This window comes from Hyla sarda, chromosome 1 (assembly GCF_029499605.1).
Source record: "Hyla sarda isolate aHylSar1 chromosome 1, aHylSar1.hap1, whole genome shotgun sequence".
In the NCBI taxonomy this organism is placed as follows: Eukaryota; Metazoa; Chordata; class Amphibia; order Anura; family Hylidae; genus Hyla; species Hyla sarda.
The window spans coordinates 328591393-328614786 of NC_079189.1; the positions used below are offsets into that span (position 1 = coordinate 328591393).

Below are 23394 nucleotides of genomic sequence, written 5' to 3' on the forward strand. Positions count from 1 at the left end.
TTCTAAGACCCATAACTTTTTTTATTTTTCTACTGACAAAGTTGTATTAGGGCTTCTTTTTGTGGGACAAGTTGTACTTTTTATTGGCACACTTTATTTTATCATATAATGTATTACGGAGCCAGAAAAAAATATAAATAAAAAAAAGGCAAAATTTAAAAAATATGGAATTGCGCAATTTTGTGGGGGCACTAATGTTTTCAGGGTTCACAATACCGTAAATTTGACATGCTATCTTTATTCTATTGGTCAGTATGATTCCAGTAATAACAAACTTGGGTAATTTTTGTTTCATTTTAAGGTAAAAAAAAAAATAGAAAACTTAAAAAACTAAAAATAAAAAATGTGTTCAATATCATGTTCTGACCCTTATAACTTTTTTATTTTTCCACTTACAGAGCTATGTTAGGGTTTATTACATTTTGGTGTTTGGAATTTCTAATGCTTTTACACCTTTTACTGTGCAGTACCAGGAACATCATAATTTATTAGTTCGGACAATTACACACGCGGCGATACCAAATATGTTTGTTATTAATAATTTTTTTACAGTGTTTTTTTTTTAACAATGAGAAAGGTGGGGGGGGGGGTGTAATTTGAACTTTTATTGGAGAGGATTTTTTTTTTACAAATTTTTTGCCCCTTAGGGGCTTATTATCAGTCATCATTATTGCATCACATTAATCTATGTTTTTGCCGCTCAATTGCTTAGGGTTGCCAAAGGCAGCCCTAAGCAATCATTGATCCACCAAGGACCAGGAAGGACGGGTAAGTCTTCGTTCCTCCCTGGCAACCCATCTACAGCCCGTGGTTACATTGCAGATGGTTCCCCTAGACCCCAGGCATAATCGGCACTTAATGTTTACATGTCGTGATTGCTGTTGATCACGACATTTAACCATTTCAATGATGGACATCAGAGCCATCTCCAATGTCCGTCATTACCAGCAGGGTGTCAGCTGCTGATAGCAGCAAGGATCTGCCGGTTATGACGCGGACCCGACGTTATATTCCCCTAAACCGACCTATGACGTACTGGTATGTCATAGGTCGGGAAGGGGTTAAACGCATTGGCCAGAACCTGTAATGTTTTATATTGTTATGTTTTTCTCCAGCACTGACACTTAATCCAAATTATTATTATAATATATTTTTTTTACATGGACTTTTAATTTACAGTTTTGGACCCAAATATTACAGGTTGGAGGAGCCCAATTACATTGTGTGACCACAAAGGGCTATTGACAACGTTCATTGTCTTCTTACTTTATTGACGCTGTACATCCATGATCATCATGAAAGCGGTTTTGCAGCAGATCAAGCGGTGCTAACGCCAAGAGGGTAGTGGTGCGCAGGGGGAGTGGAGACGACAGACTGTTTTACTGACACTTCTTCAGGTCTGACAGACCGGATAACGAAGAGTGAGTGCATTGCGTACATTCTTTTGCAATGTTTTCATACGCAGTAGCACCACTCTACTAATCAAGCGTTACCTATAGCAGAGAGCATTAATCAGCTACTTAACCCTAGAAGTGCCGTGGTGTTGTTTCTACCTATGAACTTTTGTGGACAACATACCGGTAATTGTTCTAATCTAACTGGGGCATTATAAAAATATTATATTTATATAGAAATAAGTAACTTATGTATGAAAATAAAAAACTTTTTAGGCTTCCAGAAACTCCAACCTTTTCTATCTTGAAATACTGTCTACATTTGCCCATGTGATATGAATTTCATTTTTGTACCCAAGGCAGAATCAAGATTGTCCTTAAAGGGGTACTCCACTGAAAACCTTTTTTTTTTTAATCAAGTGATGCCACAAAGTTAAACAGATTTGTAAACTTCTTAACCCTTCCAGTACATATCAGCTGCTGTATACTACAAAGGAAGTTCTTTTCTTTTTGACCTTCCTTTCTGTCTGACCACAAGAGCTCTCTACTGACACCTCTGTTCATGTCAGAAACTGTCCACAGCAGGATAGGCTTGCTATGGGGATTTACTCCTACTCTGGACAGTTCCTAAAATGGACATTTTAGGTGTCAGCAGAGAGAACTTGTGGTCAGACAGAAAGGAAGTTCAAAAGAAAATAACTTCCTTTGTAGTATACAGCAGCTAATAAGTACTGGAAGGGGTAAGATTTTTAAATAGATGTAATTTATAAATCTGTTTAACTTTGTGGCACCAATTGATTAAAATGTTTTTTTCCAGTTGAGTACCCCTTTAAGAAACCACCTTTTTTTTTCCTTTTTAAGGAAATAGAAAGGAAATTATATGTGAAAAACCAGGAAATATGTGACAAATGACAAATACAAAGGTATATTATACATAAAGATTTTAAATAAAAATAACAATGAATAACAGTTCTATGTTAACCACAGATCATTTTTTTCCTTTTGTTATTTTATGGCTTATCTTGAAAGTTATAATATGAGCAGATGGACCAGAAACACTCATAATAAATACTGTAAGGGTAAGCTTTTCTAGTATCTTAGTATCTGAGGTCTTTTTACATGGATGATATTTAAAATAACTGGTTCTTCTGGTTAAGGGCGTAACCATTAATATCAGCCTGGCAGATTTACAATATGCTATTTACTGGCAGTCTGTGCTCTACACCTTGCTTACGAAAAGTAGTTTTATTTTGCAGATTTCATTGAGATATTTTTATTTTCCCTTCTCGCTGTATTAAATGGGCTTTGCAGTTTCAGCCTATAAATCATAGTCATTGTAAAATAAAAACATGAAAATATTTGAGTGATTGATACACAGAATATATTAGAATGTTACATGACTTTTCATTCTACAATGTAGTACATTTGAGGAGCCTTATTAGTCCAGTGATGCAGTTGCAAATCATAAAATGTTGCAGTGTCTTGTAATACCTTTTTTATTGGACTAACAGAATTTTGTAGATATAGAATGGACTTGATAAAGGGAGGAATCCTGAAAGCTTGTCTCTACAAAATTCGGTTAGTCCAATAAAAAAAGGTATTACAAGATACTCCAACATTTTATGATTTGCATCTGCATTCTACAATGTATATACTTTATTTGCTGAAACAAAATATCCAATTGATATTACAGTTTCTTTTTGCAGCTATGAAATATATACCTTTTGTGGCATTGTTGGATGATTATAATTGAAACAAATTATTGTAGCAAAGGGTCCATACTGTGTGAAATGCATTTAAAGCACAATACATCTGAACTACATGGGCCTGCTTAGCTATTTTATTAGTGTATAAAAACCTTAAACATTGCTCTGATGGAAATAGCTATGACCTTCTAATGCTACACTTCTTTTTATGAATCTAATAAAAGCCAGCTCTAGTTATTATAACCCATTTGTGAATATATTGGGATTTTTGAACTTTATTGTTTTTTTTTATAAGCCTGTTGTAACAGTTGATTCCTTGACACATGAAACAGCTGTCCCTTTAAGATTTGCGGCTTTATAAAAAAAAAAAAACATCTGAAGTATATGTATTTACCCTATTTATATTAATAACTAATATACTCTAGATACTAGCTATAATCAGATCACTGCAGCCGAAATACTTTCTAATTTTATTATTTATTTATATTTTTTAATTCTATTAACCACTTAAAGACCAAGCCCCTTATGACCTTAAAAGGGTACTCCGCTGCTCTGCGTTTGGAATAAACTGTTCCAAACACTGGAGCCGGGCCTGGAGCTCGTGACATCATAGCCTTACCACCTCATGACATCACACCTCGCCCCAAGTTAACAATTTAGTTATCTATAGGGGCTGCAATATCGTGATATAATAACATGCTGGTGTAGAGCCCAACTTTACCTTTTCATAAGGGGTAAAAGGAGAAAAAGCCCACCAAAATTTGTAAAGCAATTTCTCCCGAGTACGGAAATACCCCATATGTGGCCCTAAACTGTTGCCTTGAAATACGACAATTCTCCGAAGTGAGAGAGCGCCATGAGCATTTGAGGCCTAAATTAGGGATTTGCATTGGGACAGACCAGGATGCAAGAATTACACTTGCCTCCAATACCAAAAATACCCTATGGTAGTGTTTCCCAAACAGGGTGCCTCCAGCTGTTTTGCAACAGGTGGTGGCTCCATTTTGGAAACAGTGCCGTACCAGAAGTTTTTCATTTTTATTGGGGGGAGGGGGGGTAACTGTGTAGGGGTATGTGTATATGTGGTGTTTTACTTTTTATTTTGTGTAGTGTAGTATTTTTAAGGTACATTCACACGGCGGGGGGTTTACAGCGAGTTTCCCGCTGGGAGTTTGAGCTGCAGCGGAGAATTTGCTGCATCTCAAACTTGCAGCGAGAAACTCAATTTAAACCCCCGCCCGTGTAAATGTACTCTCCAGCTGTTGCAAAACTACAACTTCTAGCATGCTCTTTGGCTGTCCGTGCATGCTGGTTGCAAAACACAAATCTTGTTACTTAACTCAGTGTTTCGCAACCAGTGTGCCTTCAGCTGTTGCAAAAACTACAACTCTCAGCATGCACTGACAGCCAAAGGGCATGCTGGGAATTGTAGCTATGCAACAGCTGGAGGCACACTACTACAACTCCCAGCATGCCCTTTGGCTGTCCATGCATGCTGGGGGTTGCAGTTATGTCTCGGATGGCACCTATCACCCTTTTTTTCTGGGTCACCGAAGACCCGATTTAGCGCAAATCGCCACAAATCGCCTGAGTCTTTGGACCCCCACCCCAGGTGTTTGCACGGGGTGCCTGCTGAATAATTTCAGCAGGCATTCCGTTTACTGGCCGGTTACCAGTGGTGAAAGTAAATGTCCATAGCGTACAGGTACTCCCTGGGTCCTTAAGTACCAGAAAGTCCTTAAGGGGTTAAATCTTATATTTTTTGTTTTTAAATCTTCGAGTGCTCATGGCACAGTTGAATAGAAAAATCTATACTTACCATTCTGGCTCTGTGCCACTAATACTGTCTCGCTCTCTGTGCCCTGCATTTCCTTTTATTTGTGTTGCACAAGGACATTCTCGCTCAGCCGATCAGTGGCTGAGGTAGGACATGCTTTAGTCACTGATTGGCTGACTGGAAAGTTCCTTGTGCTACACAGATACACAGATAATTGCAGCTCGGCAGGGGACCAACACGAGACAGCTTTAGTGGCGAGGGAGAGAGGAGTAGAAGTATAGGGTTTTTTTTTCTATTTAAAGGGGTACTCCGGTGGAAACTTTTATTTTTTTTCAAATCAACTGGTGCCAGAAAGTTAAACAGATTTGTAAATTACAACTATAATCCAGATGGAAAATCCCGCACTCACCAAGTCCATCGCTGTGTCTGTGGAGGTTCAAGGAAGAGGAAGGTGAAAGGAGTAGAAAGGGCTCAGAGGCAAAAAAAAATGGTGGTTTCGTTTTTTTTTCCACCAGAGTACCCCTTTAACTGTACTTTGAGCAAAGTTAGATAGAAAAAGATTTTTCCAAAATACATTTTGAACATCTAGAATACAACATATATCAAAGGTGAGCAATTGCATAAAGTGCATATGTTTAATGTAGGCATTAGATTCTTACAAAATGAGAGGGAACAAATTAACTAAGCTACACAGTGTACTTTCATATAGAATCTTCTTTAGGATTACTAGGAGTTGGAAAGATACAAGATCTGAGTGATGAAAATTAACCTAAAAGCCTTATGTAAAGGGTCCCCATCTTTTTCATGAGGACCAGGGCCTCCACATTTTGTATATACACAGTGTAAGGTTCATTTATATTTTGATTTAGTTCTACACTACCTCCTTTTTTTTTTCTACCTTATTCTAGCTGTGAGGCCTTGGTTCCTCCACAGGCTGAACACTGATTGGCTCCCTTGCGGAGGAGGGAACTGAAGGCTGGTTTAAGCCCAGCTGCTGCATCTCTCCAGCATCTTTGGAAACTCCAGGTCAAGAAGAAAAGACAGCGCCTCTCTTTCCCACCCTATGAATGTTGCTATGTTTGTGTCTGCCCCACTGCTGGGGGAAACTAGGATTTGAGTTGTCCATTTGTTCGAGTAATGGTATGATTTAATACTGATGCTAAATAATGGTTCACTAAATTGATTTAATTATGCCAACCCTAAATAAACACAGCAGCCTATTTTCTCCACATCTGCTTCTTGTCTTCATTCTGATTTGGGGTCCAATGTCTCATGGTCAATGGAAAAAGATAATATTAGTGTTGTTTCATGATACTTGAAGGCCGGCCCTAGGAATATAGGCTGGATGCTTTTTTTTTGCTTGTTGCCATGGAATACGTACTGTAGGCAGTTTCCTGTTCTTGCCAGGCATGCTCAGGTGCTCAGTTCCCCTCACACACAGTGAATATACTGTACATCCAAACAGACTGCAGGATACAGTTGCTACACTGGCCTATCAGGAACATCTAGTAGTACATCATCTAGAGTACATTTAGAGTCTGGCTGAATATTCACTGGCCAGGATGAGGTAAATATGCGTCACCTAATTTTATTTATGGCTATAGCTTCTATATTACACTCTGTAACACTAAATTCACAAGGTAGTAAGGGGGTAGATATTATTCTCTATAATACTACTGTATCCTGTGTTAGGAGAGAAGAGATAACTTTACCATTATGAAGATTACATTCTCTATGGATGGCTTACACTATGCAACACAGGAATGAGCATCTGCTGTCACAACCTTCATCCTAGCTTCATTCAGTATTTGCAATGGGGCTCCCTAATGAAGCTTCACAATGCTGACGTGAACATAGCAATTAGCATAGTTACATAGTTTGCAGTGCTGAAAAAATGCCTACATTTCAGTTCAGCCTATTACCCTATCATGTTTATCTAAAGGGAGTAAAAAAAAAAAAAAAAGACCATGAGGTGAATTTTCTAATTTTAGGGATAAAAATTGCTCCAGGAATAAATTCCTGGATAAACAGACCACCCCCAGAATATATTCACTATTAATTTAATAGCTGTTGGCCAAACGATCATCTGTGACAACTATCTTTCCTGATACACCCATCTAGCAAACAAAGGATGTAGCAATTAAAATGTAATATACTCAATCCTCTTTCTCTTTCACATTTACTGTTGAGGATAGTTGGACATAGACATCAGATGATTGGATGGTTTCATCAAAAAGTTTATCTTACACATGTCTAATGTGTATGTTGACTGTCATTTCCAAAGACTTTTGACAGACATGTCATGTTTTGAGTGTTCAGACCCAACCAATCTCTAGCTACCAAAGGGAGAAATGTGTGGTAGTGCTCTTCACTCACTGGCTGGCAACAATCTCTGTCCAACAAGGCTAGACAAGCCCCATTATTAGTTTCTGAGATCTTTTCCAGCTAGGGAGTGAAGTGCACTTTTGCTGGCAACATCTAGAGAGCAATTGGGGTCTGAATACTCAGACACTGACTTACAAATCAAAACCTTTGAAATGTCTGTCTAATGTGTCAAAAGTTTTAAAAGACAGGAACACTTTAAGGCCATGTTCACACGTCTGGAGTTTCCGGACGGAGTTCCACATTGGAGATTCTGGAGCAGCGATTGGAGATTGGAGATTTCAGAGTCTGGAATTTCTGTGTCATTTTTCGTGTCCACAGAAAGAATGAATGTTTACATTTTTTTCAGCAGACACCACACGGAAGGCATAGCCGTCTATGAGATGGCACATTCCTGTGCAGCCCTAGTGCCGGCATATCATGCCTGCACCCACACTCTCCAGAATGTCTGTGATGAGATTTTCCGTGTGGACATTCTGGACATGTGAACATGGAGAGTTACAAAATAAAAAGATAAATCTATAGAGTTACAGAATTACAATACAGTACTTCTTCCTTTTTAAACACAAAAGTCTTTATGATTTTTAATTCTGACATAGTTTTTGGTAATTAAACTAATATAAGTTAAAACTATCTTGGAACTCACTTCATATAAATTTCAGGTAGTAGACACAGTATGATTGTAGTCATGATTATTGCCTTTTGGGAAATAGCTTAACAGCGAGTCATCAGAGCTTAACAAATCCCAGGTGTCAGGCTGCTATGGCAACTAAGAATTTCATGTTGGCATCCAGGTTTTTGTCAGCTCTTTTCAATGATTGTCCATCTTAAAAAAAAAAAAAAATTATAATTCTTTACCTACCTCCATCTACAGAGGAGCAGCGGACATTAGTCAGCAGCCAGTCAGCAGCCTCGGCAGTGACGCTCCAAACCTAGGAGTACGGAGCATCACAGCGAGGCTGCTGATTGGTTGTAACAGTCATATCATACCAGAGCACCGACTGAAGACATCTGCAGGACGGGATCAGCATGGGAACAATGATAACTGACACACTGGGGGGAGATGAGGGGACATTAATAACTGAAGCACAGGTGGGTAATCAAAAGGGAATCCCTGCCCCAATCAGGTCAATGGATTTCCCAATAGCCCAATCGGACCCTAAGGAAATGCTGTGTAGTCAACCGCCTTGGCTGTCCAGTGGTCATACAATTGCAGCTTCAAGTCCCCTTATGTATATATATATATATATATATATATATATATATATATGTATATCTATATATATATATATATATATATATATATATATATATATGTGTGTGTGTGTGTGTGTGTTCCCTGAGGAACACATGTACATATGAAGGGAGAAACACGTCAGAATAAAATAGAATATGGAACTTGATTGGAGAATATCCGCAATATATATATCAAATCTGATTGGAGTATATCCATGACAAGGGTCTGCTCTTCGTATGTTTATCATGAACTGTGATATTGGGACACTTTGTAGAACAAGAGTGAATACTGGTAACACAACATTACTGTGAAAAGCTTCCTTTTATGATCATCTGTCTGAGACTTGTACCTAAGTCCTTTTTTCAGCCTAGAACTGTAGAGCTTGCTTTATGTTTTTGAAACATTATTGGTATAAGTTTGGATGAATATATTATTTGTTGATTGTGATGGTCCAACTACACAGTGTTTCACGCTTGTTTGCACTTTCTCAAGCCCTTCTTGAAGGGCTTGAGAAAGCGCAAACAGGTGTATAACAGTATCGCCCTGGTGTTCGTCTCCCTTGCGGCCTTTATTCTATCCTGCTGTCCTCGTTTCTGTATTTTTATCTGTCCAGAATGATGAATTATGTCTGAACAGGTCTCAGGCTACTATAATAGTGATGTCGCGAACATAAAATTTTCGGTTTGCGAACGGCGAACGCGTACTACCGCAAAAATTTGCGAACCGGCGAACCGGGCGAACTGCCATTGACTTCAATGGGCAGGCGAATTTTAAAACCAACAGGGACTCTTTCTGGCCACAATAGTGATGGAAAAGTTGTTTCAAGGGGACTAACACCTGGACTGTGGCGTGCTGGAGGGGGGATCCATGGCAAAACTCCCATGGAAAATTACATAGTTGATGCAGAGTCTGGTTTTAAACCATAAAGGAACAGGATACTAGAATACTCTATATTATAGAATACTCTATAATGCAGGACGGAGAAACACACAAAGAAATCCTTTTCAAAATAAAAATTTTCATCAAATAAAGATGAAAGCAGCGGCCAGAAAAATTGCACCACCAGAAAAAGTGCAGCACCAGAGGCCAGAAAAATTAGGCATGTACACATGGCTGGAAAATCTGGTATTGTCGCAGCCGCTGCTATAGGAGTGACCAGAACTGTTTCTGTTTGTTTCCCAGGCAGAAAGTGCCCTAAAACATTGCGGCTTGAACCCTAGTGTGTGGCGGATAAGTCACGCAAGTCATCCTTGGTCGCCATCTTACCCAGACGGAACGTGATTGGTCGGATTCTTCAAAAAAGAGTTGCCGCCAATGCCTCTAGGAATCCCCCAAAGAGGAATTATATGTCTTTACCCTGATTGGTCACCGCCCGGACCTGCCCAGCAGCGATTGGTCGAATTCTTCAAAAAAGATTTGCCACCGATGCCTCTAGGAATCCTCCAAAGAGGAATTATACGTCTTTAACCTGATTGGTTGCTGCCCGGACCTGCCCAGCAGCGATTGGTCGAATTCTTCAAAAAAGATTTTCCACCGATGCCTCTAGGAAACCCCCAAAGAGGAATTATACGTCTTTAACCTGATTGGTCGCCGCCCGGACCTGCCCAGCAGTGATTGGTCGAATTCTTCAAAAAAGATTTGCCACCGATGCCTCTAGGAATCCCCCAAATAGGAATTATACTTCTTTAACCTGATTGGTCACTGCCCGGACCTGCCCAGCAGCAGTTGGCTGAAAGATTTGAAAGACAGCCTGCCACCACCAGCGGCAAAGACTTGCAACCTGAACTCATACGTCCCCTCTCTGATTGGCTCACTCGACATCCCGAACAGCCAATCAGAGTTAAGCCTACCATCCCCATGCCCATGTTTGGATGACATCCCCTCACCGACTTTTTCCTATGACAGCGTAACTGTACACAGCCATGTGCGGCACGTCCCTGATTGGGCGCCCCCATACCATCCAGCAGCAGGCGACCAATCAGCTTCAAGAGGCCCGTCTTCATTCAAAATCCACCAAGGCAACCCTGCACAGCGTCACCAGGTTTACTCAATGCGCAGTGTAGGTGATATACCTGCCCTGACCATGCTTTGCAGACCAGGTATCAGTGGTCAGATGGACCCTTGCCCCAACACTGTGTGCCAGACATGCCATTACTTCCTGTTGCACAATCGAGTACAGGTTGGGGATTGCCTTTTGTGCAAAGAAATTTTGGCCAGGTACCTTCCACTGCGGTGTCCCAAAAGCTAAAAAAAACAATTTGAGCTATTTTTTTTAATTTTTTATTCAAAATTTGTTAAAATTTTTTAAATTTCGGCCAGGTATCTTCCACTGCGGTGTTCCAATAGCTAAAAATTTTTTTTAGCCAAAGGATAAGTTAGCCTGCACTATTGGTTACAAACTATTATATGGACCTGGCTAGCAGGTGCCAGCTGCTGGGCTAAAATATACAGCAACAGGAGAATACAGCAGCACACTGTTAGCACAAAGATATAGATAAAACATGAGTATATAGATACAACATGAAAAGCTATACAGCTATGGTGCAAAAAATGAAAATATAAAATGAGGAAGTTATGAATAGTGAGGTTCTTAGCTTGCAATTTGGCGGCCAAATAGCTTGGACCATCCCACCACGATAAGGTGACCTCATTGGGATGGACCCTACACTATGAATATGCCTCTGTGTGAACAGTTCAGCAGGCATTGCAGGATTTGAAACATCCATGACACCTAATATACACCTGATACAGGTGGGTGTGGTGCAAGAGCTGTAAAAAAATTTTTGCTATTTTTTTGTAAATTTTTTTACATTTTTTTTAAAAGCTGGTGGGCTATGAATTCAGACAAGCCAGCTGTCACACCACATATGATTTGCACCAGTGTGACAATGAGCCCAGCAAGCCCAAAAACTCCCAAGTGTGAAGTGAACTGACTGATTTTATTTCACAGCCAAAAAAGTTTTTTTATTTTTTCTTCAAATTTACAATACGGTCACACCACATATGGTTTGCACTAGTGTAACAATGAGCCCAGCAGGCCCAAAAACTCCCAAGTGTGAAGTGAACTGACTGATTTTATTTCACAGCCAAAAAAGTTTTTATTTTTTTTCAAATACACACTACGGTCACACCACATATGATTTGCACTAGTGTAACAATGAGTCCAGCAGGCCCAAAAACTCCCAAGTGTGAAATGAACTGACTGCTTTTATTTCACAGCCAAAAAAGTTTTTTTTTTTTTTCAAATTTACACTACGGTCACACCGTGACCACATATGATTTGCACTAGTGTGACAATGAGCCCAGCAGGCCCAAAAACGCCCAAGTGTGAAGTGAAGTGACTGATTTTATTTCACAGCCAAAAAAGGTATTTTTTTTTCATTTACACTACGGTTACCCTAAAGATGATTTGCACTAGTGTGACAATAAGCCCTGAAGGCCAAAAGACTCCCAAGTGTGAAGTGAAGTGACTGATTTTATTTTCCAGCCCCAAATTTTTATTTATTTTTTTTAAATTTACACTAAGGTCACCCCAAATATGATTTGCACTAGTTGCTGGAAAGAAAATAAGTTTGCCAGCGGAGTACCCCTTTTAAACAGTGGTTACCCAACCAGGCTGCCTCCAGCTGTTGCAAAACACACAGACTGATGTTTGAGCCCTTTTAATACTGTAGTTGCTGGACTGAAAAAAAGTTTGCCAGCGGAGTACCCCTTTTAAACAGTGGTTACCCAAGCAGGGTGCCTCCAGCTGTTGCAAAACACACGGACTGATGTTTGAGCCCTTTTAATACTGTAGTTGCTGGACTGAAAAAAGTTTGCCAGCGGAGTACCCCTTTTAAATAGTGGTTAGCCAACCAGGGTGCCTCCAGCTGTTGCAAAACACACGGACTGATGTTTGAGCCCTTTTAATACTGTAGTTGCTGGACTGAAAAAAAGTTTGCCAGCGGAGTACCCCTTAACCAAAGGTTACCCAACCAGGGTGCCTCCAGCTGTTGCAAAACACACGGACTGATCTTTGAGCCCTTCTAATACTGTATCTGCTTGAAAGAAATCAAGTTTTCAACCGAAGTACCCCTTTTAACCTGTGGTTCCCTCCCAACCAGGATGCCTCCAGCTGTTGCAAGACACACAGACTGATATTTGAGCCCTAAAAAGGGCTTTTTTGGGTGCTGTCCTTAAAGCAGATGTTATATTAGTGGTTTAGGAGTTTAGTGGACCCTGAATGAACCACCTAGCTATCGCTTTCCCTATTACAGCAAGAGCAGCTTCACTTTCCCTCCTCTCTCTAAGCGTACAGCATGCCGAATGAAAGTAAAATGGCGTCCGTGCAGGAGGTAGGAGGGTCTGGAAGGGAGGGTCTGCTAGTGATTGGCTGTAATGTGTCTGCTGACTGAGACACACAGGGTCAAAGTTTACCGCAATGTTAATGAATAGGGGGCAGATCGAACTTCACATATGTTCGCCCGGCGAGGCGAACGCGAACTAGTGAAGTTCGCCGGGAACCGTTCGTCAGCGAACAATTCACAACATCACTATACTATAATGGTGAGTGCAACATTTTTTCATTTTCTTCTTGGATTGAGTTATTCTACTTGTATACCTGCCAACTTTTCAGTGTATATGTCTGTCATGACTTGCTATTGTTCTATTATGCATTGGTTTTTAATAAAAAGCCTAGAAAGGGGTTAGGGATCTTGCTTCTCCTGTACACAAAATCCCCCAAATTTATAAGAATTAACACCTACACATATCTGTGCCACTCCCAAATATTGAGAAGAACATTACCAATTGTATTGTATTTCATAATAATGGGCTGGGCTGTTTCCCTGAGGGTCATTGGAATACTCACAAATACCAGGAAACAGAAAGAAGCATCCAGAGCGTGCTGCAACATCTTCATAGAAAGAATTAGACGTGGAGACATACAAAGAAAAAAACGAATCATGTCTATGATAGAAATAAGCGACGAGGTAAAGTTTTTTGCGTTTTCTTGTGTCTTTAGTATATTTTATGGTGACATATTCATCATTAAACAATTTATCATGATAACTTGTATTCCTGTAAATGCAAACCTTTTTCCTAAACATTCAAATAATTCAGTAGGTACTGTATTAAGATGTTGGTTGGGAGTGCGGCCATAGTTGGTCACATTCATACCTATCTATCTAGCTGCCTGTCTAACGATATAGCCCTATTAAGTTTTTTTTTCTTCAGATTTGACATAAGAGACATTCTCTAAGCAACAACAAAGATAAGATAATTTAAGCATATGAGTAGTGATTACAAAAGACATATAAGGCTCCTTGTACATCCCGTGTGGGAGATAAACTGACCCAAACATCTTTTTTTTTTAATCAAAAAAGGAAGATTTAATGACAGCAGAAGGAAAAAAAAATATTAATTTCCTAATATGTCTTTAAAAAATGTTATATTCTACTTTGTGCCAAAAGCCCTCCTTTTGATAATAAATTAAAAAAAAATAAAATAAAAAAATAAACATACAGGAGATGGCTATTGTGGTATTTTGTTAGCCAATTGAAAAAGTTTTTATATATTTAGTAAAAGAAACCAAATATTGATCTTGCAGATATGATACCTATTTCCATAACTATTAGAAAACAAAAACTAAGATGTTAATTTGCAAGCTTTCATGATATAAGTATCTAAAATTAAAAAACCACAAGCACAGTAGAGCAGAAATATGGTGTCAATGGTGAAAATTGACATGAAAAAGAAAAAACTATGAACTGGTTAGAGTAAATCCTTAATTTAGTTACCAATAAGCAGTGTTTGGTGTAAAAGGCTTGATGGACAGGCCCGTCCATATACACAAATAGGGACTATATTTACTTGTACATATTTATTTGTACGTTTGCATCCAACTTACTGTGCCTGTTGTGTATTAAAGTGTCTTTAAAGGGGTACTATGGTAGACATTTTTTTAAATCAGTTGGTTCAAGAAAGTGAAACAGATTTATAAATTACTTCTATTTAAAAATCTTAATCCTTTCAGTACTTATCAGCTGCTGTATGCTCCAGAGGAAGTTGAGTTGTCCTTTTCAGACTGTCCAAAGTGCTCTCTGCTGACACCTCTGTCCATTTCAGGAACTGTCCAGAGTAGGAGCAAATCCCCATAGCAAACCTATCATGCTCTGGACAGCTCCTGACATGGACAGAGGTGGCAGCAGAGAGCACTGTGGTCACACAGAAAAGAACGACTCAACTTCCTCTGGAGCATACGGCATCTGATAAGTACTGGAAGGATTAAGATTTTTTTACAGAAATAATTTACAAATCTGTTTAACTTTCTGGCACTAGTTAAATTGAAATAAATTGTCTTTCACTAAATTTACCCCAAAATTAATAGTGCTTAATTAATACTTGTTTCTCACATAGTGATGCTTCCGTTCCCTGCTTTTGGGGATTTCAGTCATGCCTGGGTAGGCATGATAAAGGCAGGCCAGTATGACTAGAATTAGGTTGGCAATTCTCCTCTGTGACTTGGACATATACCAGTGTGACTAAAAAATACTCATTGCATTGTTCAAAGTTGATGTTATGCAGATTGTAGAATCACTTTATACATACAAATACATTTTAAGGTACTAGAGTAAGTTTGGGTGGCAGGTTAGAGGCAACTGCCCTTACACAGTAATAGTGCCACATAAGTCCCTCCTAATGAGTGGTCCCTACAGTGTACTAGTGCTCTCTTAGTATACCCTTAACACAATAAAATCCTGACCATCACCTTCCATTCACTCACATTATAAAACCTAAGTTCACGACCATTTTACAGATTCCCTGAATTGCAAGACAAACTATAAACCCTCAACCAAAGGCATATAAAGAATCTGTAAAAAGGTGTGTGACCAGGGTACCCTAAGCTATTTAATTACAGTAAAATCGATTTTAGGGGGTTGGCCACAGGTCCTCTTTAATGTCTCTAACAAGATCCCCTATGTAATTCCCAACACAAAAAAATGCCCATTTTGTGCCTCCCACATAATGTACCCCAAAAATAAGCCCCCACATAATATAGATGTCCTTTTAGTACCTACACATACTAATAATGACCACAAAGATATTCCCACCATTCCTAAAGTACCTCCTAACCCATCTTGTTGTAGTACTTTTTTGCATAGGGTTTTTTCTACATCATTATTTTATATAATTTTATTATATTTTTATTTTATTATTGAGTCATATAAGAGTTTGTTTTTGTGGAATAAGTTGTACTTTTATTTGCTAACCTTCATTCTACCATAAAATGTATTGCAAAACCAAAAAAAAAAAAAAAATGATTTGTGGATGAAATTATGATATCAAAATTATGTTTCAAAAATTGATTTGCATCACCATATTTTGACCCTCTATAACTTTTATTTTCATTTTTTTTTTTGTTTGTTATTTGGAGTGAGTATTTTATAATGCCACCTGTTTGGGGTACAAGGGACATTTTGATTGCTTTTTACTGCATGTTTTTTTCATGCAAAATACTGCCAGGTATGGAACAGGCTTAGCTCCTGAACATAGGAGTATATTCCATATTATTTATAGTTTAGTTCAATGTATAACAGTATGCACCTAGTTCTTATGCTTCCTGCAATGGTGGCGGCATACAGCCAACGTGTTATGTTTTTAATTTATATCCATGCTGGGAATATGGAGTTCTGGATCAAACAAAGCATTAGTCCTATAATACCTTTGGCTTTATTGACACAAAGGTGTTTTTCTTTTTCCACCCTTTATGTCCTATATGTGCTTAATTTCTACTGCCAGGTTAGGCAGTAGACTAGAAGATGTAGTCAATTAGGCAAGCTTGGTCAGTAATGAATAGATCTGGAATACCACTTTTTTTTCCTTAAAAGACTTTTATGATTACACAAAAATTACAAATATAATCAACCGGATCACTATAGTCCATATTCCATTCCATTACCCACCCCTTATCATATTTTAACATATTTTTGGGGCCCTCAGACCACAGACCACTTCTCAGTTTCAATGCTTCCTAGCTGATATTTTGGTCACTTTTGAATGCTGGCAGTGCTTTCACTCTAGTGGTAGCATGAGACAGAGTCTACAACCCACACAAGTGGCTAAGGTAGTGCAGGTAATCCTGGATGGCACATCAATGCGAGCTGTGGCAAGGTTTGCTGTTTCTGTGAGCGTAGTGTCCAGAGCATGGAGGCGCTACCAAGAGACAGGCCAGTACATCAGTAGACGTGGAGAAGGGCGTAGAAGGGCAACAGCCCAGCAGCAGAGCCGCTACCTCCGCCTTTGTGCAAGGAGGAACAGGAGGAGCACTGCCAGAGCCCTGCAAAATGACCTCCAGCAGGCTACAAATGTGCATGTGTCCCCTCAAACGGTAAGAAACAGACTCCATGAGGATGGTACGAGGGCCTAACGTCCACAGATGGGGGTTGTGCTTACAGCCCAACACCGTGCAGGACGTTTGCCATTTGCCAGAGAACATAAATATTGGCAAATTCGCCATTGGTGCCCTGTGCTCTTCACAGATGAAAGCAGGTTCACACTGAGCACATGTGACAGACATGACAGAGTGGAGAGCGCTTTACTGCCTGCAACATCCACCAGAATGACCGGTTTGGCGGTGGGTCAGTAATGGTGTGGGGTGGAATTTCTTTGGGGGGAAAAACAGCACTCCATGTGCTTGCTAGAGGTAGCCTGACTGCCATTAGGTACCTAGATGAGATCCTCCAACCCCTCATGAGACCATATGCTGGTGCGGTTGGTCCTGGGTTCCTCCTAATGTAAGATAATGCTAGACCTCATGTGGCTGGAGTGTGTCAGCAGTTCCTGCAAGAGGAAGGCGTTGATGCTATGGACTGGCCCGCCCGTTCCCCAGACCTGAATCCGATTGAGCACATCTGGGACATCATGTCTTGCTCCAGCCACCAACGCCACGTTGCACCACAGACTGTCCAGGAGTTGGCGGACACTTTAGTCCAGGTCTGGGAGGACATCCCTCAGGAGACCATCCGCCACCTCACCCGGAGCATGCCCAGGGATTGTAGGGAGGTCATACGGGCATGTGGAGGCCACACACACTACTGAGCCTCATTTTGACTTGTTTTAAGGACATTACATCAAAGTTGGATCAGCCTGTAGTGTGCTTTTCCACTTTGATTTTGAGTGTGATTCCATATCCAGACCTCGGTGGGTTGATACATTTGATTTCCATTGATCATTTTCGTGTGATTTTGTAAAGACGAAAGTATTTCATACGATTAGTTAATTCATTCAGATCTAGTATCTTAGTGTTCCCTTTATTTTTTTGAGCAGTGTAATTTACTGTATATTGAAATTGGAACAGGAAATGGAGATGAGTGTTTATCAGTGCAACATTAGAATGAGGATTACTAAGATGGGTAATGCCTATTTTGTTTTTTGTAACCCACTTTGCTCCAATGTTAAAATGGTACAAAAATAGAGTTAAAAGGGTTTTCTACCAAAACACAAAAATGAACAGTATAATGACTCGTTATGTGTAAGGGCACTGAAATCTCACACTATGAGGGACATTTATCATCATTGCTTTGGTAAGCAAGTTCTGTAGGCATTTTTTTCTTGCTTTTGGCTTTGCTTATGTGTGACACATTTATTATACTATCATGATGGGTTGATAAATAGGGCTTACATAAGCAAAAACCAAAAAATCACTTTTGAATACCATTTTTTTTGCACACATAAGCAAAAACCAATAAATGACTTCAGAACACAAATTTGCAGCTTTGAAAAAAATGTGTGATATATATATGTTTTTTTACATTTTTTACCGCTTTTTTACCTTTTTTACCGCTTTAGCTGTTAGCCCCCTAGACAGCTAGGGTTAACCCCCAATTATTACCCCGGTGCCCACCGCCACGGGAGTGCTGGGAGAAGCCGGTACCAACAGGCCTGGAGCTTCAAATATGGTGCTCCTGGGCACAGGCGGTAACAGGCTGGCGTTATTTAGGCTGGGGAGGGCCAGTAACAATGGTCCTCGCCCACCCTGGTAAAATCAGGCTGTTGCTGCTTGGTTGGTATTTGGCTAAAAATAAAAATAGGGGCAATCTTATCTTTTTTTTTGCATAAATAATTAATTATTTTAAAAAAATTCATAGGGTCCCCCCTATTTTTATTTTCAGCCAAATACCAACCAAGCAGCAACAGCCTGATATTACCAGGGTGGGCGAGGACCATTGTTACTGGCCCTCCCCAGCCTAAATAATGCCAGCCTGTTACCGCCTAGGCCCAGGAGCTCCATATTTGAAGCCCTGGGTCTGTTGGTACCGGCTCTTCCCGTTTTTGTGGCTAACACTAAGCCTCAGCTTACTAATGGACTCCGTCTATAAGACAGCTTCCACTACTAAGCCTGTAAAATAAATTTAAAAAAGCACAACACGTTTCAAAAAAATGTATTCCAAAAAACACTCCCCCACAAGCCCTCGTTAACCATTTTATTAACATTAAACTGATTAAAAAAAACGCTGGTCATCGAAGCAGTCCACCGAATCCGAAGTAGTCCACAGGATACACGGATCTGAAATGAGAAAAAAAATTAAAGAAAAATAGGTTAATACATTTATTGTCACTACAACTCCCAGCATGCCCTTACAGTAAGGATATGCTCGGAGTTGTTGTGTGGGGGGGTAACAATCTCCCGCACCACATGACTACAACTTCCAGCATATCCCCACTGTAAGGGCATGCTGGGAGTTGTAGGGGGGCGGGTGACAAGCCTGTCACCTGCCCCCTGCTGCACAACTACATCTCCCAGCATGCCAGCATGCCCTTACAGTAAGGACGTGCTGGGAGTTGTAGGGGGGGGGGTGACAATCTCCCGCACCACATGACTACAACTCCCAGCATATCCCTACTGTAAAGGCATGCTGGGAGTTGTAGGGGGGGCGGGTGACAACTACAACTCCCAGCATGCCCTTACAGTAAGGACAGGCAGGGAGTTGTGGGGGGGGGGTGACAGTCTCCCTCACCGCATGAATACAACTCCCAGCATATCCTTACTGTAAGGGCCTGCTGGGAGCTGTAGTTGTGCGGCAGGGGGCAGGTGACAAGCACCCTCCCCCACCCCCCCTACAACTCTCCTAGCATGCCCTTACTGTAAGGACATGCTGGGAGTTGTAGTCGTGCCAGCCAGGTAAGTGGTCTGGCACGACTACAACTGGCTGCAGTGATCAGAGAATCCCTGTAATTTCATATTTCCTGCCGGGTCACGTGACACGGGACCCAGCGGGAAATATGAAATTACACCAAACTCCGCGGAGCTGTGGTAAGGAGCCCAGGCTGAAATAATACTGCAGCCACCCGGGACTCCCGCAGCCGGGCACGGAGATGTGCAAAAGCCGTCCCTGCCATCTCTCGGCGTGTACCGCAGTGCTGAGGGATGACAAGGACGGCACCTACACATCTCCCTGCCCAGCTGTGGGAGTCCCGGGCGGCTGCTGAGTTATGTCAGCCTGGGCTCCTTACCAGGCGCTGCAGAGATAATAGTTGACGGAGCCCGGGCAGCTGAAGTGTGGCTAGCCCGGGCTCTTTACCACGGCGCCGCAGGATATATGAGGAGCCCGGGCGACTGAAGTGTTGCTAGCCAGGGCTCCTTTTAACATCGAGCGGAGTGCGGCTCTGAGGTATGTTAAAAGGAGCCCAGGCTGGCATCACTCTGCAGCCGCCCAGGCTCCTCTGATTCTATCCCCGCTACCCTAAGATAATGATGGGGATGGGGACACTGCTGTACATACCCCCACCCCCCCTTGTCTTCCACCCGCCCGTGCGGCACATTGTCCGCCCGCTACAATACTACAACTCCAAGCATGCTCTCACTGTATGGGCATGCTGGGAGTTGTAGTCTTGCAACAGGTAGCAGACAGATGGGAGATGTGCGGCGCAGGAGACAAGTGGGGATGTCATTATGTTAGGGTAGCAGGGTTAGAATCAGACAGAGCCCGGGTGGCTGCAGAGTGATGTACAGTTCTAATATATTTCCCACTGGAGCCGTGATATCGGCTGCCAGCAGGAAATATAAAATTTGCTCTCAAAAGCCATTTTGTACGCCAGCTCTGGGCTGGCTTACATTTACGCAGTTTTTGAGGGCTTGCGACTTTTTTTGCGCAGTTGCGACTGTCGCAGTTAATAAATACCAGACTACTCGTAGTCCATTTTAAAATTATTACTACGTAGTTAAGTTTTGGAAAACGTGCTTTTCTCGCATTCCAGTCAAAATGTCGCACGAAAAATCGCGTAGTCGCAGGTGAGACATTTGTGCGACATTTTTAGTAAAAAAAAGTTAACTAAACCGCTTGATAAATGCCTTTCTATATTCCTTCGACTTCAAAGATTGTACTAGTGAGGAGAAGATGAAACAAGAGTACAAGTTTGCTGTATAGACTTTTGCTATGTTTAGACATCTGCCAAGGCATGCCCAGATTCTTTTCTCATGATGTCAGCAATGTCATTTCATCAAGTTTAGATGCCTCATATACACAATAATCTGCCCTGACGAGGTCTGAATTGGCTAAGTTCTAGTTACTCCACCTAAACCACACCCTATCTTAATGGACATTTTGTTATGTAATAGTGATATGAATTTTCCATCTTTGCTCATGTGAGAAATTGACACTATAGATAATTTGCATTGCTTTAACTACTGTGACAAAAAAAAAATGATATGGTATTCAGGAGTGGAAATTCACATTAATGGTAATATACAGTATATTTATAACACTAGTTTCTATAGGTAAAAAAAAAAAAGTATGGTCAAAAATATAAATCAGCCATAAAATGAAAATCAATACTGATATTGAATTAAAGTCTAATATTGTGTAGGCCCCTCATACCACCAAATAGCTCTGACCTATGGAGGTCATGGTAATAGATCACTGAAGGTGTCCTGTGGTATCTGGCACCAAATTGTTAGCAGCAGATCGTAAGTCCTTTAAGTTGCCATTTGTGGCCTCCATGAATTAGACTTATTTTTCCAGCACATCCCACAGCTGCTCAAGCTATTTAAGATTTGGGGAACTTGGAGCACCTTGAACAGTTTGTTATGTTCTTCAAACCCGTCCTGAACTCTACTTGGGTCCAAGGTTTCTTAGAGGAAAATTGGTTAGAGCATCACACTGCTTCCACCGGCTTGTGAATCCGGGTCCCATCTCTTCCCCAGTAGGTGACACATAAATCTGGCTGTCCACAGGATTAGTTCTATTTAGTTATATAGCACCCATGGTTACAGGGCACTTTACTTTTAATAAGGATTAAAATACATGACACAAACACGGGTAAAGGGAATGTGACACATAGTAAATAGGGATTACAATTTAGAAAGATGTTCAGTAAAAATTGATTCATTAGGCCACTCCCCCATTTTCCATTGCTCCATTTCCATTTTCCATTGCTCCATTTCCATTGCTCCATTTCCATTTTCCATTGCCCGGTTGTGATGCCTATTTATAGGTGCTTTCAGCCATGGAAATGGGTGTGCATGGGTACCAGTCTCCAGCCTCATACACAACAAGCATGTTATGCACTGTGTGTTCTGACAGCTATCTATCACAGTCAGCATTTACTTCTATAGCGATTTGTACATTAGCTGAATATACAGTTTATATGATAATAAAGGTGCTGCATCCTTTAAACTATATAACAGTGACTTGGTATCCTAATGATGTCAAAACCAGTCTTACTCCTAAGGTTATTATATGGTTAAAAGGGGAAGTTAACTCATCCCCAAGTTCACATTTGAATCATTTTTTTATCTTCTTTTATATAGCATGAGCTTGAAGAATTGTTAAGGAGATCGGGATGTAAGCTTGTAGTTGTTGGTTTTACCTCCGGAAATTGTGGACCCTGCAGAATAACAACCCCCCACTTGGAGGTAAATGGAATGCCTTATATTTTTCTGTCTAATTTTATAGGAAGAGCCACAGTGATTTATTTTGTTCTCAACACATAGTAAATTGGTCCTTTTTTGGGAAGACTGCTATGGCATTTTTTATCAAAAGTAAGAGTGGATTCAAAAGGAATCCACTTTTGGCTTTGACTCAAAAACTGGGTTTTTGTTTCATACAGTTTAGACACCCAGTTTTATATCTCATAGATCCCTACTGGTTAAAAAACAGACTAAAAAAAAATGCATTTGTAAATGTGTTTTTCTGACATTTCCCACCAAATTCTTTAACCCCTTAAGGACGCAGCCCTTTTTCACAATTCTGACCACCGTCGCTTTACGAATTAATATTCTGATTGTGAGATAGTTTTTTCGTGACATATTCTACTTTATTTTGGTGGTAAATTTTCAGCGTTACTTGCATCCTTTTTTGGTGAAAAATCCCAAAATGTCATGAAAATTTAGCATTTTTCTAATTTTGAAACTCTCTACTTAATGGATATTCCCAATAAATTTTTATTTTTATTCACAAATTCAATATGTCCACTTTATGTTGGCATCATAAAATGGACATATTTTAGCTTTTTGAAAAAATTAGAGGGCTTCAAAGTAGAGCAGTAATTTTCAAAAATGTCATGAAAATTGCAAAATCTGAAGGGACAGATGTTACAGAACTACAACTCCCAGCATGCTTGGGCAGTCTAGGCATGCTGAGAGTTGTAGTTTGGCAACATCTGGAGGGCTACCATTTGGGCACCACTGTAACAGTGGTCTCCTAACTGACCTTCCAGATGTTACAAAACTACAACTCCCAGCATGCCCAGACAGCCTTTGGCTGTCTGGGCATGCTGGGAGTTGCAGTTTGGCCTTCCTAGTGGTTGCCACAGTAAAGATCACTTTACTTTCACTTTCATTTACCCCCCAACGTCGTTTCCCTACCTGTGCCTGTCTCCAGCGACGATCGGGGGTCCCCACGCATCTTCTCCTCCAGG

At 40.5% G+C, this 23394-nt stretch overlaps 1 protein-coding gene across 5 annotated transcripts in view; it reads left to right on the forward strand.

The window, feature by feature from the left end:
• The window catches only part of LOC130273130 (thioredoxin-like), a 67907-nt gene that overhangs the window by 33339 nt on the left and 11174 nt on the right, over window positions 1-23394 (forward strand). For 3 of the 5 annotated variants that reach the window (XM_056519448.1, XM_056519438.1, XM_056519453.1), the window contains exon 3: window positions 22286-22390. In XM_056519448.1, the coding sequence (XP_056375423.1) occupies window positions 22286-22390 (105 nt within the window). Of the gene's footprint in view, window positions 1-5785; window positions 6100-13395; window positions 13467-22285; window positions 22391-23394 lie in introns of those variants that run through there. The other 2 variants (XM_056519463.1, XR_008843884.1) reach the window with 2 other exon arrangements.